At 46.6% G+C, this 23791-nt stretch overlaps 1 protein-coding gene and 1 pseudogene across 2 annotated transcripts in view; both read left to right on the top strand.

Annotated features, from left to right (window-relative positions):
* The first annotated feature begins 13229 nt into the window (after positions 1 to 13229).
* Positions 13230 to 22710, top strand: LOC134730753 (olfactory receptor 7E24-like; annotated as a pseudogene).
* Positions 21588 to 23791, top strand: part of LOC117980870 (vacuolar fusion protein CCZ1 homolog B) — a 28134-nt gene continuing 25930 nt past the window's right edge. For both annotated transcript variants that reach the window (XM_055114973.2, XM_055114972.2), the window contains exon 1: positions 21588 to 22893. In XM_055114973.2, coding sequence (XP_054970948.1) covers positions 22774 to 22893 — 120 coding nt within the window. In that variant the 5' untranslated portion in view covers positions 21588 to 22773. The remainder of the gene's footprint in view (positions 22894 to 23791) is intronic.

The following is a 23791-nucleotide window of genomic DNA, read 5'->3' as shown; positions in this document are numbered from 1 at the left end:
AATATTTTTCATCTGTACTGTTTTACTGTCTCTACTGTAATTATTAATATTGATGATTACTATTAATTGTTATTATATTTATTAATATTAATAATTAATGGAACTGTTCCCGATATCCGTGGGGGAGAGGATATGACTCCCTATATCGCAGAAAGTGTACACCCCTCTATGATGTTACTCCTAATAGCCGGGGGGTAGAGGATGACATTATTGAAAATAGCGCAGTGGGTGTACATCCCTTCGGTCATCTTGTTCCTAATATCCTGGGTGGGAGCAGATGATATGACTCCCAATATCGCAGGGGGCGGAGACCTCCCCCGAGATACTGTCCCTAACATCCAAAGGTGGAGATGATGATATTTCTTCCAATTTCGCCGGGGGTGCACACCACCCTTGTGATATTGATCCTAATATCCAGGCGGCGAGAGGATGATATTAGTCTGAATATAGCAGGATGTGTACACTCCCTAGGGATATTGTTCCTAATATAAAGGGACGGAGAGGATGATATCACTCCCAATATAGCCGGGGGTGTACACCCCTTGTGTGACATTGCTCCTAAAGGGCAGCGGGGGAGAGGAAGATATTACAGCCAATATCGCAGGGGGTGTACACCCCCTTGTGACATTGTTCCTTCTATCCTGGGAGGGAGAGGAAGATACTAGCGGCAATGCCGCAGGGGCTGTACACACCCACTGTGATATTGTTCCGAATATCCGGAGGGGGAGAAAATGATGTTACTTCCAATATTGCAGGGGGTGTACATCCTCCTGTGATATTGTTTCTTATATTCAGGCGGAGAGGATGATATTACTCCCAATATTGCAGGGGTTGTACCCACCTCCTGCGATGCGGGGAGTAAGAGCCAGCCCCTCTCTCCCCCTGGCTCTTAGGAGCCCCATCGCAAGGGGGTGAGGCCCCCGCGATGCGGGCAGTCATATCACCCCCCTCTAGATATGATGATTCACGTCGCAGGGGGGCGGGCACCCCCCGCGATGCGGGGAGTCATATCAGCACCCCCTCTCCCCCCCTGGATATGACGATCCACGGTGGTCACACAGCGTGTTCACGTTATTGTCAGTAATATCTTCTCCGCCTCTGGAAATTACCAACTATGTCACAGACGGGTGCACATCCTCTGCGCTCTTTGGAGTAATAGCATCCTCTTTCCCCTTGATATTAAGAACAATATCACAGGAGTGTTTTTACCCCTGGGGGCATTCCGTGTAGTATCATCCTCTCCCACGTTGAAATTAGGAACAATATCACTGGGGGCGTGTCCACCCCGTGCGATATTGCAAGTAACATCATCCTCTTCTCTCCTGGATCATGGGAACCATATCACTGGGGTTGTGTACACTTTCTGCGGTACTGGGAGTAAGATCATCCTCTCTGCCTTGGAATATTAAGGACCATGTCACGGTGGGGCTGTACACACCCTGTGCTATGAAGAAGAGTATTATCCTCCCCTGCCCTGCACATTGGAAAAAATATCACAGAGTGGGTGTACACCTCCTGCGATGGGGGGGTGATATCATCTTCTCTTCTTCTGTATAATAGCAACAATAGTACACGGGCTTGTACACTTTCTGTGATATTGGGAGTAATATCAACCTCTCCACCTTTGAATATTAAGAACAATATCACAGACTGGATGTACACCCCCTGCAATATTGGGAGTCATATCAGCCTCTCCTTTCCGTGGATATTAGGAATAATATCCCAGGATGGGTGTACACCTCCTGCTGTATGGGGAGTCATATCGTCCTCTCACTTCCTGGCTGCTGGGAACAATATCAGAGGGTGGGTGTACACAGCCTGCGATATTGTGAGTAATATCACCCTCTCCCCCTCCGGATATTAGGAACAATGTCACAGAAGGCGTGTACGCTTCTGGAGATACTGGGAGTAATAGCATTCTCTTCTTCCGGGAATATTAGGAGGAATATCACCGGGTGGATGCACGCCCACTGCTATCTTGGGAGTAACGTCATACGCCACCCCCTGGAGATGATATTCGGATCAATATCCCTGGGTGGGTGTACACCTACTGCGATATTGAACGTCATATCATGCTCTCTCCCTCCCTGGACATTAGGAACAATATCACAGGTGGGTGTACACCCACTGAGGTATTAGGGATAATATTCATATTAATTCTTCCTCATTTATTAACATGAATATGTATTACCAATATTAATATTAATATTAAGAATTCATTGCTAAAAATAGTGTTCAGATTATTGATATTAATGTTAATTATTAGGAGCTAATATGACAGTTTTCTAATGAATAAGATCAATATCACTCTTTAAGACCAGGCATCATTAATCATTAATATTCATCATTTATTGTTATCGTGAGTATAAATCTTTAATACGAATTATCATTATTATCGGTATTGATTTTAAGAATTATATGATCAGTTATTAATATTGATAATTATCAGTATCAATTAATAATTGAGATTATTAATTGCGGTAAGTAACATTGCGCCATTCCACCCCTCCCTCGGCAGCTCTTTTACAACCCAAAACGGGGATCCAAATGCCCCTGAGAGAGCAGCGGCATACTGGGAGAGAGGAGGATGGTCACGTGGTGGAGAGGCGTGTTTTTGTGTACCAGCCCTTCACCTCTGCAGACCTTCTCAACTGGGGAAACAATACCCCGTCCTAGAGCGAAAAGCCGCAAGCCCTAATTGATTTCCTCCAAACTGTTATCCAGACCCACAACCCCACCTGGGCTGAACGCCACCGGTTGCTCATGTTCCTCTTTAACAGAGATGAAAGGTGAAAGGCAGAGAGGGCTCCACGCAGCAACTAAGTGGCTAGAGGAACATGCACCAGCTGATTATCAAAACCCTCAAGAGTATGGAAGGACCCAGTTACCAGGAACCCACCCCCAGTTGGACCCACATGAAAGAGAGGAGATGCAAAGGCTAAACCGAGACAGGGAAGCTCTCTTGGAAGGATTCAAGAGGGGAGTTCAGAAGGCCACAAACGTTAACAAGGTCTCTGAGGTCATTCAGGGAAAAGAAGAAAGTCCAGCGCAATTCTACCAGAGACTGTGTGAGGCCTATGGTATGTATACTCCCCTTGATCCCGATAGCCCTGAAAATCAGCGCATGATTCACATGGCTTTAGTCCATCAAAGCGCAGAAGACGTTAGAAGAAAACTGCAGAAGCAGGCTGGGCGTGCAGGGATGAATACATCACATTGATGAGAAATAGCTAAGCAGGTGTTTGTAAACAGGGATGCAGTAAGCCGCGAGGGAAAGCGCAAAGAGAAAGAAGGTCAGGCCCAGCGAAATGCCGATCTGTTTGTTAGCTTCAGCAATCAGAGCTGTCCCCCCAAAGAAGCAAGGGAAGGGGGGCCTTGGGAAAGAAACTCAGCTTGGCTGTCAGAGTTTGCAGCGTAACCAGTGTGCTTATTGTAAAGAAATAGGATAATCGAAGAACAAATGCCCTCAGCTCAAAAGAAAAGAAGGTGATTCAGAGCAGGAGGCCCTGGACAAGGAGGAAGGGGCCCAGCTCAACCTGGCAGAAGGGTTATTGGACTGAGGGAGACCGGGCTCAAGTGTCCCCAAAGAGCCTCTGGTCAGAATGACAGTCGAGGGTAGAGACATTGATTTTCTTGTAGATAGTGGTGCTGAACATTCGCTAGTAACCACCCCGGTCGCCCCCTTATCCAGAAAGACTCTTGACGTCACCGAAGCCACGGGGGTTTCAGCAAAGCAAGCTTTCTGCTTGCCTGGGACGTGCACTGTAGGAGGACATCAAGTGATTCATCAGTTTTTGTACATGCCTGACTGTCCCTTGCCCTTGTTGGGAAGGGACTAGCTTAGCAAGCTGAGAGCTGCTCTCTCTTTGACAGAACACAGCTCTTTGCTGCTAAAGTGACCCGCCACGGGAGTCATTATGACCCTTATGGTCCCCCGAGAGGAGGAATGGAGACTTTTCTGAACTGAGCCGGGCCAAGAGAGAAGACCAGCTCTGGCTAAGCGGTGGCCAAGAGTACGGGCAGAAGACAACCCTCCAGGGTTGGCCAGTTAAGACTGGGGCCCAGCCGCTTAGGCAAAAACAGGACCCGGTCCCCAGAGAAGCTCTTCAAGGTATCCAGGTCCATCTTAAGCACCTAAGAACTTTTGGAATGATAGTTCCCTGTCAGTCTCCACGGAATACTCCCCTCCTGCCTGTTCCCAAGCCATGGACCAAGGACTACAGGCCGGGATAGGATTTGCGCTTGCTTAGTCAAGCTACCCTGACTTTCCATTCAACAGTACCTAGCCCGTCCACATTGTTGGGGTTGCTGCCAGCTGAGGACAGCTGGTTCACCTGCTTGGACCTGAGAGACGCTTTCTTTCCTATCAGATTAGCCCCTGAGAGCCAGAAGCTGTTTGCCTTTCAGTGGGAAGATCCGGAGTCAGGTGTCACTACTCAGTACACTTGGACCGGGCTTCCCCAAGGGTTCAAGAACTCCCCCACCATATTCGGGGAGGTGTGGGCTCGAGACCTCCAGAAGTTTCCCACCAGAGACCTAGGCTGCGTGTTGCTCCGCTAGGTTGATGAGCTTTTGCTGGGACACCCCACGGCAGTCGGGTGCGCCAAGGGAATGGATTGCCCTATGCCGACACCTGGAGGACTGTGGGTGTAAGGTGTCCAAGAAGAAAGCTCAGATCTGCCGACAGCAGGTACGTTCCTTGGGATTTACTATCCGACAGGGGGAATGCAGCCCGGGATCAGAAAGAAAGCAGGTCATTTGCAATCTAGCCCAGCCTAAGAGCAGAAGGCAGGTGAGAGAATTCTTAGGAGCTGTGGGGTTTTGTAGACTGCGGATCCCAAACTTTGCAGTATTAGCCAAGCCTTTGTATGAGGTCACCAAGGGGGGGGAACTGGGAACATTTTGAATGGGGATCCCAACAACAGCAAGTCTTTCATGAGTTAAAGGAGAAACTTATGTCAGCCCCGGCCCTGGGGCTACCCGATCTGACAAAGCCTTTTACATCCTATGTGTCAGAGAGAGAGAAAAGATGGCAGCTGGACTTTGAACCCAAACTGTGGGGCCCTGGCTGAGGCCGGTGGCCTACCTCTCCAAACAACTAGACGTGGATTCTAAAGGATGGCCCCTGTGTTTGAGGGCCTTGGCAGCAACTGCCCTGCTAGTACAAGAAGCAAAGAAGCTGACTCTTGGGCAGAACCTGAACAGAAAGGCCCCCCATGCTGTGGTGACTTTAATGAATACTAAAGGACATCATTGGCTAATGAATGCCAGACTCACCAAGTACCAAAGTTTGCTCTGTGAAAATCCCCATATAACCATTGAAGTTTGTAACACCCTGCACCCCGCCACCTCGCTCCCGCTATCAGAGAGCCCTGTCGAGCATGATTGTGTAGAAGTGTTGGACTCAGTTGACTCTAGCAGACCTGACATCCGGGACCAGCCTTGGGCATCAGTAGACTGGGAACTATACGTGCATGGGAGCAGCTTGGTCAACACCCAAGGAAAGAGAGGTGCAGGGTATGCAGTGGTAACCCTGGACACTGTTGTTGAAGCCAGATCATTGCCCCAGGCCACTTCAGCCCAGAAAGCTGAACTCATTGTTTTCATTCGGGCCTTAGAGCTCAGTGAGGGTGAGACTGTCAACATTTACACTGATTCTCGGTATGCCTTTTTAACCCTTCAAGTGCATGGAGCATGCTAGAAAGAAAAGGGCCTATTGAACTCTGGGGGAAAAGGCAGAAAATATCAACCAGAAATCTTCCATGTATTAGAAGCAGTATGGAAACCCCACAAGGTGGCAGTTATGCATTGCAGGGGGCACCAGCGAGCTTCCACCTTGGTGGGCTTGGGGAATTCCCGTGCTGACTCAGAGGCTTGAAAAGCAGCATCTGCCCCTTTCCAGGCATCAGTCACAGCTCCTCTGCTCCCTCAAGCACCTGATCTTGGACCTGCTTATTCTAAAGGAGAAAAGGACTTTGTCCAGGTAGAGGGAAGGACAAGTGATGGAGGAAGGATGGATTCGGTTACCGGATGGGAGAGTAGCTGTGCCACAGCTGCCAGGAGCTGCAGTTGTACTGGCTGTGCAAGAAACCACCCATCTAGGTCAGGAGTCACTGCAAAAAGTTGTTAGGCCGGTATTTCTACATCTCGCCTTTGTCAGCCCTTGCCAAAACGGTGAGGCAGCGATGTGTCAGCTGCTGACAGCATGATGCGAGGCCAGGTCCAGCCGTTCCACCCAGCATACAAGCTTATGGAGCAGCCCCCTTTGAAGATCTCCAGGTGGACTTCACAGAGATGCCAAAGTGTGGAGGTAACAAGTATTCACTAGTTCTTGGGTGCACCTACTCTGGGTGGGTGGAGGCTTATCTAACATGAACTGAGAAAGCTCGTGAAGTAACCCGTGTGCTTCTTCGAGATCTGATTCGTAGATTGGGACAGCCCTTCCGGATCGGCTCAGATAACGGGCCTGCCGTTGTGGCTGACTTGCTACAGAAGATGGCAAAGGTATTGGGGATCACACGGAAACTGCATGCCGCCTCCCGGCCTCAGAGTTCCGGAAAGGTGGAGAGGATGAATCGGACTATCAAAAATAATATTATTGTCTTCCCCACTGGATATGTAAAACAACACCACGAGGGGCATCAAACCACCTGCTACATTTGAGGGAATGTTATCCTCTCCCCCCATCCCCCGGTCCCGGATATTAGAGGCAATAACACAGGGGTAATGTACACCCACTGCTTTATTGGGAGTAATGTCATCCTCTGCCTTCTTGGGTATTAGGAACAATATCACACTGTGCGTGTATGCCTGTCACGAAATTCAATGGAATGTCATCCTGTGCCTCCCTGGATATGATGAACAATATCACGGGGGATGTACAACTTCTGAGATATTGGGAGTGACCTCATCCTCTCCCCTCTGGAAGTTAGGGACAATATCACAGGGGTAGTGTACTCCTTCTGTGACGTTGGGACTAATATCATCCTCCCGCCCCCTGGATATTAAAAACCATGTCACAAGGGGCATGTACACACACTTCGATATTGGTATGAATACCATCCTCTCCCTCTTTGGATATTTAATGCAATATTTCAGTTGGGGTATGCACCACCTGCAATATTGGAAGTCATGTTATTTTCTCCCCCGCTGGATATTAGAAAGGATATCACGGGGGGGGTGTGAACAACCTTTGCGATATTTGGAGTCATATCATCGTCTCCCCTCAAGAATATTAAGAATGATATCTTAGGGGTGGGGGTTGTATACACCCTTTCATATTTGATATCATCCTCTTCCCCCCTGGATATTAGGAACAATATCAGGAAGGGATGTACAGACCCTGCGACATTTGCTGTCATGTAATTGTCTCTCCCCTAGATATTAGGAAAAATGTCACTGAGGATGTGAACACCCCTGCGATATTGGGAGTAGTATCATCCTCTCCCCCCTTATATATTGGGAACAATATCACAGGTGGGGTGTACTGCCTCTGCGATATTGGGAGTACAATTATCCTCTCTTCCCCTGGATACTAGGAAGGGTATCAGAGGGGGAGGGTGTACATTCCCTGCGATATTCAATGTCACCTTATCCTCTCCCTCCCAGGGTATTCAGAACAATAGCACGGGAGGGGTGTACACACCCTGCGAAATTGAGAGTCATATTATCCTCTTTCACTCTGGATATGAGGAACAATATCACAGGGTTGTGTACACCCCCTGCGATATTGGGAGTCATGTCATCCTCTCTCCCTGTGGATATTAGGAAGAGGATCACAGGGCTGTGGAAACCCCCTGCAGTACTGGGAGTAATATCATCCTCTCTCCCTCTGGATATGAGGAAGATATTCACAGGGGTGTGTACACCCCCTGCGATATTGGGAGTAATATCATCCTCTTCACCCAGGAAATGACTAACAAGGTCATGGGGGAGGTGGACTCCCCCTGCGATATTGGGAGTCATGTCATCCTCCCCAAACCTGGATGTTAGCAACGAGATCACAGAGGGGGTGTACACACCCTGCGATATTGGAAGTAATATGATCCTCTCCGCACCTGGATTTGGGGAAAGATATCACAGCGCGTGTGTACATTTCCTACACTGTTGGTAATAATATCATTCTTTTCCTTTCTGGATATTAGGAAGAATATCACAGGGGTGCTGTACAATTATTTCCATATTGGGAGTACTATCATCCTCTATTTTCCAGGATATTGGGCCCAATAACACAAAAAGGTGTATAAGCCCTGCGATATTGGGAGTAATATCATACTCTCCTTCCCTGGATGTTAGAAAACAATATCATCAGGGCTGAACACCCCCTGCGATAATGGGAGTAATATTGACTCTTTCACAGGCCATTTGGAACAATATCAAAGGGGGTGTCTACAAACAGGTGTGGTGTACACCCCCTGGGATATTGGGAGTAACATCATTCTCTCCACCTCCGGATATTAAGAACAATATCCCGGCAGGAGGTGGTACACCCCCAGTGCTATTGGGAATAATGTCATCCTCTCCTTCCCTGGATACTAGGAACAATATCACAAGGGGGTGTATACCTTCCATGATATTAGAAGCAATATCATCCTCTCCCCCACCGGATATTAGAAAAAAAATCACTCACGGTGTACACCCACTGTGATATCAGGAAGAATATTACAGGGTGTACACCCACTCTGACTTTAGGAGAAATAGCTCCCTCAAATGTCACAAAGAATACCACAGGGTATACAGTGATATGTCGCTAGGATATTACAAATACTATCACAGGGTGTACACCCACTGTGATAACAGGAGTAATACATCCCAAGGATACTACCAGGAATATCACAAGGCTGTACACCCACTATGACATAAGAAGTGATATCTCCCTAGGATATTACGAATAACATCACAGAATGTACACCTATGGTGTGTGCCCATGGTGATATTAGGTGTCATATCAACCCAGGACATAACCAATAAGACCACAGGGAGTACATACATGATGTACACCCACAGTGATGTTATGAGAACTATCTCCCTAGGATAATACGATTAACATCACAGAGTGGACACACATGGTATACACCCACTGTGGCACTAGGACTAATAACTTTCTCAGATATTACCAATAGCATCACAGAATAGAAACACATGGTGTACACCCACTGTAACACTAGGTGTAATTTCTCCCTAGGATGTTACGAGTAACATCTCAGTGCGTACACACATGCTGTACACCCACTGTGACATTAAGGGTAATATCCCCCTTGGATATTACCAATAACATCACAGGGTGTCCACCCATGCTGTACACGCACTGTGATGTTAGGGATAATATCTCCCTGGGATATGATGAATAATACCACAGGGTGTACAGAAACTGTGATATTAGAGGTAATATCTCTCTAGGATATTATGAATCATATCACAGGGTGTACACCCACTGTGATACTGGGAGCAATATCTCTCTAGGATAGTACAAATAATATCACAGAGTGTACACCCACTGTGATATCAGGAGAAATCTCTCTCTGGGATAATATGAATTAGATCACAGAGTGTACACACATGGTGTACATCCACTTTGATATTAGGAGTCATATCTTCCTAGGACATTACAAATAACCTCACAGAGTGTACACCCACTGTAATATTAGGAATCGTATCACCCTAGGGGATCACCAATAATATCACAGCATGTACACCCATTGTGATATTAGGAGTAATATCTTCCTAGGGTATTACGAATAATTTCACTCTATACACACATGGTGTACACACACTGTGATATTAGGAGTAATATCTTCCTAGGGTATTACGAATAATTTCACTGTCTGTACACACATGGTGTACACACACTGTGATATTAGGAGTAATATCTACCTAGTAGATAACAAATAACATCACAGGGTGTTCACCCACTTCGATATTAGCGGTAACATTTTTCTAAGTTGTTACAAATAAGATCACAGGGTGTACAAACATGGTGTACACTCACTGTGATATCAGGAGTCGTATCTCCATAATATATTATGAATAATATCACAGGGTGTACACCCACTGTATTATTAGGAGTAATATCTCTGTAGGATATTACAATTAATATCACAGGGTGTACAGCCACTGTGATATTAGGGGAAATATCTTTCTAGGATATTACAAATAATATCACAGGGTGTACGCCCACTCTGCTGTCAGGAGAAATATCTCCCTAGGATATCAAAAATCCTATCACAGGGTGTCCAATGTCTGCCTTCCAGGTTCTAAGGGATTCTCCTGCTTCAGCCTCCCGAGTAGCTAGGGTTACCCGCCACCACGCCCGGCTAATATTTTTATATTTTCATTGGAGACGGGGTTTCACCATGTTGGCCAGGCTGGTCTGGAACTCCTGACCTCAGGTGATCCATCAGCCTCGGCCGCCCAAAGTGCTGGGATTACAGGGGTGCGCCATGGCGCTGGGCCAAGAGTTATATATTCAATTCATTTGGAAACACAGCTCCCATATTTGAGTGTGCATGTACTTTTATGAAGAAATGATGTCAGAAAACCTAAGGATGATAATAAATACGAAAAGTAAGTGGCATGTGAAAAGGTCTTCCGATGAAGAACTCTAAGTTTCGATTTCATTTTTAGATAATGCGGTCCTAGCTCTTGTATCGTCCTTTTACATATTCTACATCAAAGGAATTTGTAGCACGGTGTCAGAATAAAATAGAGTGTATTTCACGGCTTCTTAATTTCTTTCAATTAGACTGAGATCTTTCTCTTCAAGAGAGAAGAACATTTTCATTGCATTCTATTTTTTCTGAAAAGAGCAGGCCGTATTTTACTGAGATCACGGATTTGTTATATATGACGTTTTGGTCTTCTAATATTCTTCAGTGGATTTTCTCTAAAGTAGTATGTACAGAAAGCCTTGTATAGCAAAAAAGTAAATCACGTAATAATTCTGAGATTTTTGGAATTGACATAACTGAGAAACATTGCTGGCGGTGTATGGTCCGCAAGTGTGAAGATGTTCCCTGTGAATTGCTTGTGAATGCTCCTCAGATGTGCCTGTGGTTAAGACCTCTGAGCTCTGTTGAAAACTTTTGGAAGCTGGGCGCTGTGGCTCACGCCTGTAATCCCAGCACTCTGGGAGGCTGAGGCAGGCGAATCACAAGGTCAGGTGTTGGAGACCAGCCTGGACAACATGGTGAAACCCTGTCTCTACTAAAAATAGAAAACAATGAGCCTAGTGTAGTGGTGGGCACCTGTCATCTCAGCTACTCGGCAGGCTGAGGCAGGAGAATAGCTTGAACCTGGGATGCGGAGGTTGCAGTGAGCCCAGATCACTCCACTGCACTCCAGCCTGGGCAACGGAATGAGACTCCGTCTCAAAAAAGCAAAAACAAAACCAAAACCAAAACCACAACTTTTTGAAAGTTGGAAGACCATGAAGTATAGTACCCGGGACTTAGAGTGTGGCCATGAATTTGGAATACCACCCTTTCTACTCCTCTGTATGGCAAGGGGTGAGAGGTCCATCCTCTGAGACTCAGCACTCTTATCTGAGCTGATTTCTAGTTGATCCAATGGAAGTGAGCGATGATGAAACCGATCGTGGGTGCCCGCTGCGTGATCTCTATGTGATGGATGCGTAAAGTCAAGGCAAAGTGAATTTTAGGTACATCCGTGAATATTTTCAGCTTCAACTCCATACAATTCAACGGAAATATCCCCTGACCTGAAGTTCTGGTTTCTCTGCATTCCAGACAGGACATTTACTTTTGTCCTTATCTCAGTAAGTACTGAGTATTGTGAGAGGAACAAGTGAGTCTCTTTTGTTTCTGATGCCCCAGAGCCGATATCTTGGTTGGCACATAGGAGACAGCAAAAGTCAACATCTATGTGAATTATTGAATTGATACTTCCTTGGTTCACAAAAATTGGCTGTCATCAGTGTGACTTCGACTTACTTGATTCTTTTGGTTTTTTGTTTTTTGAGACGGAGTTTTGCTCCTGTTGCCCAGGCTGGAGGCAGTGGTGTGACCTCGGCTCACCGTAGCCTCTGCCTCCCAGGTTCAAGCCATTCTCCCGCCTCAGCCTCCCGAGTAGCTGGGACTACAGGCGCGCACCGCCATACCGGGCGAAGTTTTTGTATTTTTAGTAGAGGCGGGGTTTCACCATGTTGGCCAAGATGGTCTTGATCTCCTTACCCCGTGATCCGCCCTCCTCAGCCTCCCGAAGTGCTGGGATTACAGGAGTGAGCCACAGCGTCCGGCCAAACTTTCTGATGAAAATTCTAAGTCCACCTAAGCTAAGGACAGGAGTTAGAGCTTCCGTGAATTTTCAAAGAAGACCCACTGATTTGAGGAAGCAATTACTCTCTTGAAGGAGAAAAGTCAGAACACATAATGATGAAATCACTAGGACCTAACCGGCATGTGGAACTATTTTCTGCTTATGAACTATCAACTTTCATTTCATTTCCAGATGACGTGGTCTCAGCTGTTTTTTTTATTTTTTATTTTTATTTTTTGAGACGGAGTTTCGCTCTTGTAGCCCAGGCTGGAGTGCAATGGCTCGATCTCGGCTCACCGCAACCTCTGCCTCCCAGGTTCAAGCAATTCTCCTGCCTCAGCCTCCCGAGTAGCTGAGATTATAGGCATGCACCACTACGCCTGGCTAATTTTGTATTTTTAGTAGAGACGGGGTTTCCCCATGTTGAGGCTGGTCTCGAACTCCTGACCTCAGGTGAGCCACCCGCCTCAGCCTCCCAGAGTGCTGGGATTACAGGCATGAGCCACTGCGCCCGGCCCGGTCTCAGCTGTTCTACAGTGTTTATAAATGTTCTAAATCAAGGGAATTTGTATCCATCTAGTAGAATGAAATAAAATATTTGAGTTCTTAGTTTCCTTTAATTAGGATAACCTTTTTCTTAAAGTGAAGAGAATGGTTTTATTACATATTTTCCTTCAGACAAGATAGGCTGTATTTTCTAGCAATTATGAATTTGTTATATATGATGATCTGGTTCTTGGAACATTCTTGAATCTATTGTCTCTAAGGCAGGTGTGTACAGCAAGAAGTGAATAACACAGAAATCAATGATGAAAGCACTAGAAGACAATTGAGTTTATCAGAACTGCAAAATATTGCTGAGTGTGGATTGCTCTGAAATCTGAAAACATGACTTGTGAATTGCTTCTATTCAAAATGCAGACACAATCAATGCCGGGTGTTGGTTTACTTGTTTCCCATTTTTCAACCCTCTTTTCTAGGCAAAAGGTGTCCAAACTATGCAGAGCCACAGAATCTAACAGATGTCTCTCTATTCCTTCTCCTAGAACTCTCAGGGGATCCAGAACTGCAGCCGGTCCTCGCTGGGCTGTTCCTGTCCATGTGCCTGGTCATGGTGCTGGGGAACCTGCTCATCATCCTGGCCATCAGCCCTGACTCCCAACTCCACACCCCCATGTACTTCTTCTTCTCCAACCTGTCCTTGGCTGACATCGGTTTCACCTCCACCACGGTCACCAAGATGATTGTGGACATCCAGTCTCACAGCAGAGTCACCTCCTATGCAGGCTGCCTGATTCAGATGTCTCTCTTTGCCATTTTTGGAGGCATGGAAGAGAGACATGCTCCTGAGTGTGATGGCCTATGACCGGTTTGTAGCCATCTGTCACCCTCTATATCATTCAGCCATCATGAACCCGTGTTTCTGTGGCTTCCTAGTTTTGTTGTCTTTTTTTTTTCTGTCTTTTAGACGCCCAGCTGCACAACTTGATTGCCTTACAAGTGACCTGCTTCAAGGATGTGGAAATTCCTAATTTCTTCTGTGACCCTTCTCAACTCCCCCATCTTGCATGTTGTGACACCTTCACCATTAACATAATCATGTATTTCCCTGCCGCCATATTTGGTTTTCTTCCCATCTCGGGGACCCTTTTCTCTTACTCTAAAATTGTTTCCTCCTTTCTGAGGGTTTCATCATCAGGTGGGAGGTATAAAGCCCTCTCCACCTGTGGGTCTCACCTGTCAGTTATTTGCTGAGTTTATGGAATAGGCGTTGGAGGGTACCTCAGTTCGGATGTGTCATCTTCCCCCAGAAAGGGTGCAGTGGCCTCAGTGATGTACACGGTTGTCACCCCCATGCTGAACCCCTTCTTCTACAGCCTGAGAAACAGGGATGTTAAAGGTGTCCTGAGGCGGCCGCACGGCAGCACAGTCTACTCTCAATATCTTTTTATCTGTTCCATTCCTTTTGTAGTGTGGGTTCAAAAAGGCAGCAAGGTCAAATAAGAATGATAACAGTGGATGAACACCCACTGTGATATTAGGAGTAATACCTCCCTAGGATATAAAAAATACCGTCACAGAGTATACACACAAGGGGTACACCCGCTGTGATACTAGAAGCAATATCTCCCTACAATATGATGAAAAATATCACAGGGTGTGCACACTGTGTGATCTTAGGAGTAATCTTTACCCTGGATATTACGACTAATATCAAGGGTGTACACACACGGGGTACATGCATTGTGATATCAGGAGTCGTATCTCCCTAGGATATTGCGAGTCATATCACAGGGTATGCACTATGTGTGTACATCCATGGTGATAGTTGAAGTAATATCTCTCTATGTGATTACAAGTAATATCAAAGGGTGTACACCCCTGTGACATATTGGGAGTAACATCCTTCTAGGGTATTACAGATAACGTCACAAGGTGAACGCTTTCTGTGACATTTTGTGCACCCTTTGTGACATTAAAAGAAACATCCCCCTAGGATATTACGAATAATGAGACAGGCGGTATACACACATGGTGTATACCACCTGTGCCATCAGGAATAAAAATCCCCTAAGATATTATGAATAGTATCACAGCAGGTGTACACACATGTTGTACACCCCATGTGACATTAGGAGGAACATGCCCCTAGGATATTAGGAATAGTATCACAGGTATTGAATAGGCACGACACACACCCCCGGTGACATTAAAAGTAACATCCCCCTAGGATATGATGAATAATACCACAGGGAGTACACCCCGTGTGACATTAGGAGTGACATTCCCCGAGGATATAGCGAATAATATCAGAGGGTGTAGAAGCATTGTGACCTTAGTAGTAACATCTCTTTAGGATATTACAAATCATATCACAGGGTGTACACGCATTGTGACATTGGTAGTAACATCCCGCTAGCATATGACGAGTAATATCACAGGCTGTACACCCCCTGTGACAATAGTAGTAACATTCCCCTAGAATATGACAAATAATATCGCAGGAGGTACAGCCCCTGTGATTTATGAGTAACATTTCTATAGAATATTACAGGTCATAGCACTGTGTGACTCTGTGTACACCCCATGTGACATTAGGAGTAACATCCCACAAAACTATTACAAGTAATATCACAGGGCGAACACCCCCTGTGAAGTGAGGAATAACGTAGTTTTAGGATATTATGAGTGATACGACAAGGTGTACACACCCTGTGATGTTAGGAGCAATATCCGTCTAGGATATTAGGAATAATATCACAGGGAACACACCCCCTGTGACATTAGGATATTATGAATAATATCACAAGGTGTACATTCATTGTGACATTAGTACTAATATCCCTCTGGCATACTATGAATAATATCACAGGGGGTACATCCCTGTGACATTAGGAGTAATGTCCCCCTAGAATAGGACGAATAATATCATGGGGTACACACCCTGTGACTTTAGGAGTATCACTGCCCTGGAATATGAGGAATACTGTCCCAGGGTATTAACCCCCTGTGACCTGAGGAGTAACATCCCGCTGGACTACTACGAATAATGTCACAGTGTGTACACCAACTGTGAGAAATAAAGTGCAGCATGGTAACTACAGAAAATGAAGGAAAAAAATTAAAATTTTCAAAAGACCAGTCTGGACAACCTAGGGAGACCGTGTCTCTACCAAAAAAACTTAAAAATTAGCTGGGTGTGGTAGGATGCACCTGTGGTCCCAGCTACTCAGGCGGCTGAGGTGGGAGGATCCCTTGAGCCTGGAAGTTGAGGCCACAGTGAGCCATGACCATGCCACTACACTCCAATCTGAAAATACTTTTTTGTAAATGCTACTAATTAGTAAATACTTTAGTAATTTGTAAATACTTTAGTATTTTAAAAATACTAAGTATTTTAATATTTAGCACTACTACATAATTGCACAAAATCTGTAATTCATTAGTATTTTGTAATAGTTATTTGCTAAGTACTGCTACACAGTAAATACTTTCATTTTATGTAAGTAGCTGTTTGCTAAGTATGGCTATTAAGTAAATGTTTTAGTATTCTGTAGGTAGTCATTTGCTAAGTACTGATACTCAGTAAATGCTTTAGTATTTTGTAAGTAGTTATCTACTAAGTAGTAGTACTTAGTAAAGACTTAGTAGCAGTATTTACAAAGTAGTTCTTTCTAGCTCATAAGCAAAGCATAGCAAAACAGTGATGATAGGAAATACTTGCCTATTTGTACAGGTTTACAAGCTACGTAGTTAATTCTCTGTCATGACTGCAGTTTAAGTTTATGGAATGGGTACTCAGGAATCCAATTGCAAGCAAAAACCTATCTTCTATCTCTTCTGCTCATGTTAAGGTATGAGGTTACTTTGCAAACACTTAAGAAGAGAGATGAAATTGGAATCACCAGGATGGTTTCCACATGGCCTGTTAATTTATTCACTGGAAAGACTTCATTTGCATACGTTTTCACGGGTTTGAAAAAGTCAACTTTTTTTGGCGGGGGGGATAGATTTTGACATTGCTTTCCTAGGGGCTCTACAATGAATGTAAATCTATTCACTTTAAATTGTTATGTTTTTGAGACAGGGTTTCGGTGTGTTGCACAGGCTGGCATACAGGGGAGCAATCATGGCTCACTGCAGCATTGACCTCCCCAGGCTCAGGTGATCCTCCCACCTCAGCCTCCTGAGTAGCTTGGACTACAGGTGCGTGCCACCATGCCCAGCTAAGTTTTTTTCATTTCTTTCTTCTTTTTTCTTTTTTTTGTAGAGATGGGGTCTCACTATGTCGCCCAGGCTGGTTTCCAACTCCCGGGCTCAAGCGATTTCCTGCCTTAGCCTCCCAAAGTGCTAAGATTATGGGTGTAAGTCACTGCACCTGTCCCTTAAATTATTTTTAAATCATAAAGTGTTTCAAACATTTGGAGAATACTGAGCAAAATAATACCTGTGCACCTGCCACCTCACTTTATCAAATCATGGTATTACTTGCATGGTGGCTTTTTCATACGAGTTTGAGACCAGCCTGGCCAACATGGAGAAACCCTATCTCTACCAAAAATGCAAAGAATGAGCTGGGCATGGTGATGCACACCTGTGATCTTAGCCACTCAGGAGGCTGAGGCAGGAGGATCACTTGAGCTTGGGAGGCAGAGGTTGCAGTGAGCCAAGATTGCACCACTCACTGCACCCCAGCCTGGGCGATAGAGTAAGAACCTGTCTCAAAAAAACAAACAAACAAACAAACCAAAAAACCAGATTTTTTGAAGCTCCTTCACAAGTGATCTCAGGAGGAGATGGAAGTCAAGGACAATTTTAACTGCAGGAGAAAGATGTACCCTCACAGTAAAGGTGACCTCTGACTGACACAGTGTCTCTGGGCTCTAAATCCACAGAGAAAAGATTGGTTACTCCATTCACTGGTCTGATATTTCTGCCAACAGAATAGGATGAAGAGGCCCTTTGTCTTAGAGGTGTACATTGCACCCAAACCTTTACCCTGCAGCTGCTTCTTAGAGCTCAGTGCTGAGCGGAGCAGAGAACTCACCTGAATGTCAGATCAGCCTGTGGACTGAGCTCCATTCATAGGATAAGCAGTAGCTGAGCTCTGAAGGATGAAAGCCCATCTCTGATGTCTGTTGCCCACTCCTCCCCATCCCCTGCCTCCTCCATTCATTCATTCAACACAGATTTACTGTGTCCTGTGACACAGGCACTGTGTTAGACAACAGGAACCAGAAGATGACCCCAACAGAGTCCTGGCCTCAAGAAGGTCACTTTCCTTGATAGGAAGGAGGGCATGGTGGCCCGTGCCTGTAGGCCCAGCTATATAGGAGGCAGAGGCAGGAGGATGGCTTGAGCCCAGGAGTTAGAGGCTGCAGTGAGCTATGACCATACCACTGCACTATAAACTGGGCAACAGAGCAAGACTGTCTCAAACCTATATATATATATATGTGTGTGTGTGTGTATATATATATGTGTATATATATATGTGTGTGTGTGTATGTGTGTGTATATATGTACACATATATATATATATAACCTTGATAGGGAGGAGACAGACATATGTGACAACCTATGTCCAGAACCACCTAGCCTGGAACTGGGACTTTTTTTTCTTTTTTTTTTTTTGGAGACAGAGTCTCACTTTGTAGCCCAGGCTGGAGTGCAGTGGCACAATCTCAGCTCACTGCAAATTCCATCTCCCAGGTTCAAGTGATTCTCATGCCTCTGCCTCCCAAGAAGCTGCGATTACAGGTGCTTGCCACCACACTAGGCTAATTTTTGTATTTTTTTTTTAGTAGAGACGCAGTTTCACCATGTTGGCCAGGCTGATCTCAATCTCCTGACCTTAAGTGATCTGCCCACCTTGGCCTCCTAAATTGCTGGGATTACCGACGTGAGTCACTGCGCCCGGTTGGAACTGTCACTTTCTACTTGGAACTGAGCTCCCTTTCCAACACCAAAATGTGTCTTTCCCACAGCTCATTCCTTTGGAATCTGAGTTCGCAAATTCTTTGTGCAAAACATCTAACTTCTATTTCTGTAACTGAACTTGATTTGAATTCCCATTGTGCTGGGTGTCAGAATCTTAATCATGTCAGGTAATTAAGCAACCTCTTCTCCCTTCTTACCATAGGCTGGGGGAGAGAGTCGAGGCCCCAGATGGGACTGGAGTATTCTCAGTCCGAATAGTGAACACAGAGTCATCCTCAATCCTCTCTACTCTCGTGGTCTTGAGGGGCCACTGCTACCTCCTCCTGGTCCTGACCTTGAGGCTTCTCAGCACTGGCTTTCTCTGAATTCCTTCTGTGCACAAGTAAGTCATTCAGCTTCTTCCTGAACCATAAGGATTTCTCATCCAGATACCCCTGTTCCATGGTTACTCTACTGTTACCAAACCATGCTTGACCCAGAGGGGAACTCTGCAAAGCTCACCACCTCCCCCAGCTTCCCCAGGGAGAAAGACACACACACCCTCTCCTCTGAGACTTCCAAACCTATGTGGGTATCTGTCATCACTACCACTCCTGCCTGGTACCCGTGCACACCCAAGGACTGTGTTTGGAGAGGCAGATGCATTGAGGTCTAAGCGTTCTTGCATCCTTAACTTTGAAACCATAAAAGCATGTTCTTTTCTTTGATCTCTGGATGTTTCATTTTGTTTTTTGTCATCTCCCTCTTTCGATGCCTCCTGCAATGAATTGCATGTGGGAGGAAGGGAGAGGCAAACATGTACAAGGACACAGAGGTATCCTGGGAGAAACTGTGACTCATACTCTAAAATATTAATCTCACTCTCTTATATAGCACCTTGTACTTTATTTTTATTTATTTATTTATTTATTTATTTATTTACTGAGGCAGAGTCTCACTCTGTCACCCAGGCTGGAGTGCAGTGGCACAATCTCAGCTCACTGCAACCTCCGCCTCCCGGGTTCAAGCAATTCTCCTGCCTCGGTCTCCCGAGTAGCTGGGACTACAGGCACCTGCCACCACGCATGGCTATTTATTTTTATTTTTTAGTAGAGACAGTGTTTCACCATGTTGGGCCTCAAACTCCTGACCTCAAGTGATCTGCCAGCCTCGGCCTCCCAAAGTGCTGGGATTACAGGCATGAGCCACCACACCCAGCCAAAACATGTATTTCTCATGGAATAACTTCATGCACTAGAGCAAGCTAATTGGGAAAGTCAACAGTTTATGAAATAATGATGAGGTGCTGGCACCTGATGCACATTCATAGTCCCATTTAATTCTTCAAGTGAAACTCTCACCTGGCAGGAATTTACTATTAGCCATTTTCCAAATAAGAGATACAGACGAGAGAGTCTCTATCTCTTCTTTGGTGCAAGGAGATTGGTGCAGTCGGTGAATGGCAAAAGTGGATATGTACCCAGATCTGTCTCCAGTCCAAATTCCAACTCATCACTTCCCTTATCTGCCAGGCTGGATAAGGGAAGTTGTTCTACTTCCAAACTTAATATGTGACAGATAAGGCAATCTAAACCAAAGTCTTCTTGAGTTTGGTCAAACCATATGCTGCCAAGGCTTGAATCCACATAACTGTAACAAGCCATCCCAACTATGCCACAACCCACACAACTCAAAGGCAAGGGAATCCCAGGCGACAAGGTCCAGGAACAGCCACTCTGGGGAGTCTGCCACCTCTGATATTGCTCCCGTGGCACACACGGTGCCCCATCTGCGTCCAGACCTGCACTGAAGGAATGGGGGGAAGGGGCAAGCTTTGTAGGTGTGGGTGATCCAGTGGTCACTTGAGGTCTCTCAAACAAGGACTCTGTAGATGATGTTAATGGGCCAAATGGAATGCACATCTCTCCCTAAGTGTGTTTCTTTTCTTTCTTTTCTTCTTTCTTTTTTTTTTCTTTTTTTTTTGTTGAGGCAGGGTCTTGCTCTGTTGCCCAGGCTGGAGTGTAGTGGTGCAATCTTGGCTCACTGCAACCTCCACCTACTGGGTTCAAGTAATTCTTCTGCCTCAAGCCTCCCAAGTAGCTGGAACCACAGGCATGTGCCACCACTCCTGGCTAGTTTTTTTATTTTAGTAGAGACGGGGCTGGTCTGGAACTCTGGGCCTCAAGTGATCCACCCACCTTGGCCTCCCAAAGTGCTGGGATTACAGCTATGAGCCACCGTGGCCAGCCTTGTTTATTTCTAAATGAGGCTTCCTTTGTGTCTCTACATTTCCTTCTACAAAAAAAAACTGCCATGGCACAGGGGCTTATGCCTACAATCCCAGCACTTGGAGAGCCCAAGGCCAGTGGATCACTTGAGTCCAGGAGTTCGAGACCATCCTGGGTTAACATAGTGAGACCCCAGCTCTACGAAAAATTTAAAAATTAGCCAGCCATGGTGGCATGCACCTGTGGTCCCAGCTATTCGGGAGGCTGAGGTGGGAGGATCACTTGAGCCCAGGAGTTCCAGGCTGCAGTGAGATCTGATCTGGCCACTGCACTCCAGCCTGGGCAACAGAGCAAAGTGCTGTCTTAGAATAAAATACTTTTTAAATAAACTAAAAACAAAACAATGGGCCTGGTGTGGGTGGCTCACATCTGTAATCCCAGCACTTTCGGAGGGCAGGTGAGGCAGAATAGGGAATGAGGGTAACCAAGGGTTAAGGCATAAACAAAAGAACAGCAGGTGCAGCCAGTTCTAGGCAAGATTAGGCAGCATAGAGGCCACGTGTTCATTCCCTCAATCAGAGGCTGATTGACGGACGACGGGGGGTTGGCCGGGGGGGGGGGGGGGGGGGAGGGTGACAGCCTCTGATTGACGGGGGGCGGGTGCGCGTCTCCACTTCAGCCTCTGATTGATCACAGGCCAATCCTTCAGAGGGTGTAACCAATCGGAGACCTCTAACGGGCACCTAGGGGCGTTACCTAATTCTTCCAGCTTAATGAAAATCCTAATGGGAGCTCTTGAGCTGTTTGCTCTATCTTGCTCCTGCTCTGTGAGTTGTACTTTCGCTTCAATAAATCTGTCTCTTCCTTACTCCGGTTTTTTCTTTTGTTTCTTTTCGTTGCTTTGTTCTTTTGTTACTTTGTGCATTGCATTTTGTTCAGTTCTGTGTTCAACAAGCCAAGAACCTGGGCAATCCACGGTCAAGACCTTCCATCCAGTAGCAGAGGCAGGAGGATCCCTTGATGCCAAGAGTTAGAGAGCAGCCGGGGCAACAAAGTGAGACCCTGTCTCTACTATCTATCTATCTATTTTTTAATTATCTGGGCATGGTAGTGCATGCCTGTGGTCTCAGCTACTCCTCAGGCTGAGGTGGGAAGATCCCTTGAGCCCAGGAGTTGAGGCTGCAGTGAGCTATGATGGCACCACTGCACTCCAACCTGGGTGACAAAGCGAGATCTTGTCTCTAAATTAAATTTAAAACAATACCACCAAAACAACAACAGGCTGGGCGGTGGTGTCTCACGCCTGTAATCGGAGCACTTTGGGAGGCCGAAGTGGGAGACCATTTGAGGCCAGGAGTTGGAGAGCAGCCTGGGCAACACAGACCTCACCTCTACAAAAAAATAAAACTGGCCTTGGTGGCGCGCGCCTGTAATCCTAGCTACTTGGGAGGCTGAGGCAGGGGGATTGCTTGAGTCTCGGACGTTGAGGCTGCAGTGAGCTGAGATCGCGCCACTACACTCCAGCCTGGATGACAAACTGAGACCCTATCAGAAACAACAACAACAACAAAAAAAACAGTGCCCGCTCGGTTTTTCCTGAAACGCGCAGCCCTCGCCTGTAGCCAGGAGAAAACTCCGCGAGCCAGGAAAACACAAACTCGGCCAGGAAACAGACAACACGGCCACCCGGGGGTGCCTGAAGAGGACGCTGCGAGGCGGATTCTTTTTCCGGGCCCGCGGCGAGCGCTTCCGGGGCGGTGGCGACGGAGGCGGAAGTGCGGTGTTTTAGCCGGTGGCTGCTGTTTCTGGGCGGGCCGTGGGAGGCTACTCCCGAGGTGGGGGCCGGGGCGGGATGGCTGCAGCGGCGGCCGGGGCCGGGAGCGGGCCCTGGGCGGCCCAGGAGAAGCAGTTCCCGCCGGCGCTGCTGAGTTTCTTCATCTACAACCCGCGCTTCGGGCCGCGCGAAGGAGAGGTATGCGGAGGGGGCGGCGCGCGGGCGGGCGGCGCCGGTGTTCCCCGGGAAGGTGGCCCTGTGGTTCTGCCCACCTCGAGGGGCACTGACCTAGCCTGCATTGTGCCAGGTGCGAGTCCGGGCAGGGGGCTGCGGCGGGGACCTGACAGCAGGCAGGGACCGCTTCAGGTCCTAGGTCGATGGAATAAAGCCCCGTCGGGTCTGTATCACTCCACACCCCAGGTTGAGGCTCTTTGCGCTTTGCTTTGCGTCAGTTCTGGGAAATTAAAATCGAACTTGGCTTTGTTAAGTGGGTAGTCCCCAACTAGAAGCGTGGAACCAGGGTGGCAGACGCTAGCCTTCAAATGATGCAAGCCTGGAGGACCCTGTAATAGTTTTCGCCCAAATGAGGAAATAAATTAATTTCGGGAGGGGTGTGTGTGTGTGTGTGTGTGGTTTTTCTGAGGTGGGGACGGCGACTTTCTCAAAGGATGTCCGGAGCTGTGTTTCGTTTCCAGCAAGTCAGACTTCTGTTAAAGACTGTCCAGGCTGGGCGCTGTGACTCACGCCTGTAATCCCAGCACTTTAGGAGGCCGAGATGGGAGGATTGCTTGAGGCCAGGGGTTCCAGACCAGCCTGGGCAACATAGCAAGACCCCCAACTCTACAAAAAAAAAAAAATCGAAAAGTGAGCCGGGCGTGGTGGCACGCACCTGTATTTCCAGCTACTCAGGAGGCTGAGGCCAGAGGATCGCTTGAGCCCAAGTGATTGAGGCTGCAGGTGAGCTGTAATAGCGCCACTGCACTACAGCCTGGGCAACACAGACCCCATCTCCAGAAAAAGAAAAAAAAAAACAGCTTGTCAGTTCAAATGTCTGGGAACTGACTGGATTTAATTTTCAGGGAGCTATGTGTCTGCA

The sequence above is a fragment of the Pan paniscus genome, chromosome 6, assembly GCF_029289425.2.
Source record: "Pan paniscus chromosome 6, NHGRI_mPanPan1-v2.0_pri, whole genome shotgun sequence".
Taxonomy (NCBI): Eukaryota; Metazoa; Chordata; class Mammalia; order Primates; family Hominidae; genus Pan; species Pan paniscus.
The sequence above is the reverse complement of the archived record's forward strand: the minus strand, read 5'-3'. Positions and strand labels throughout refer to the sequence as shown.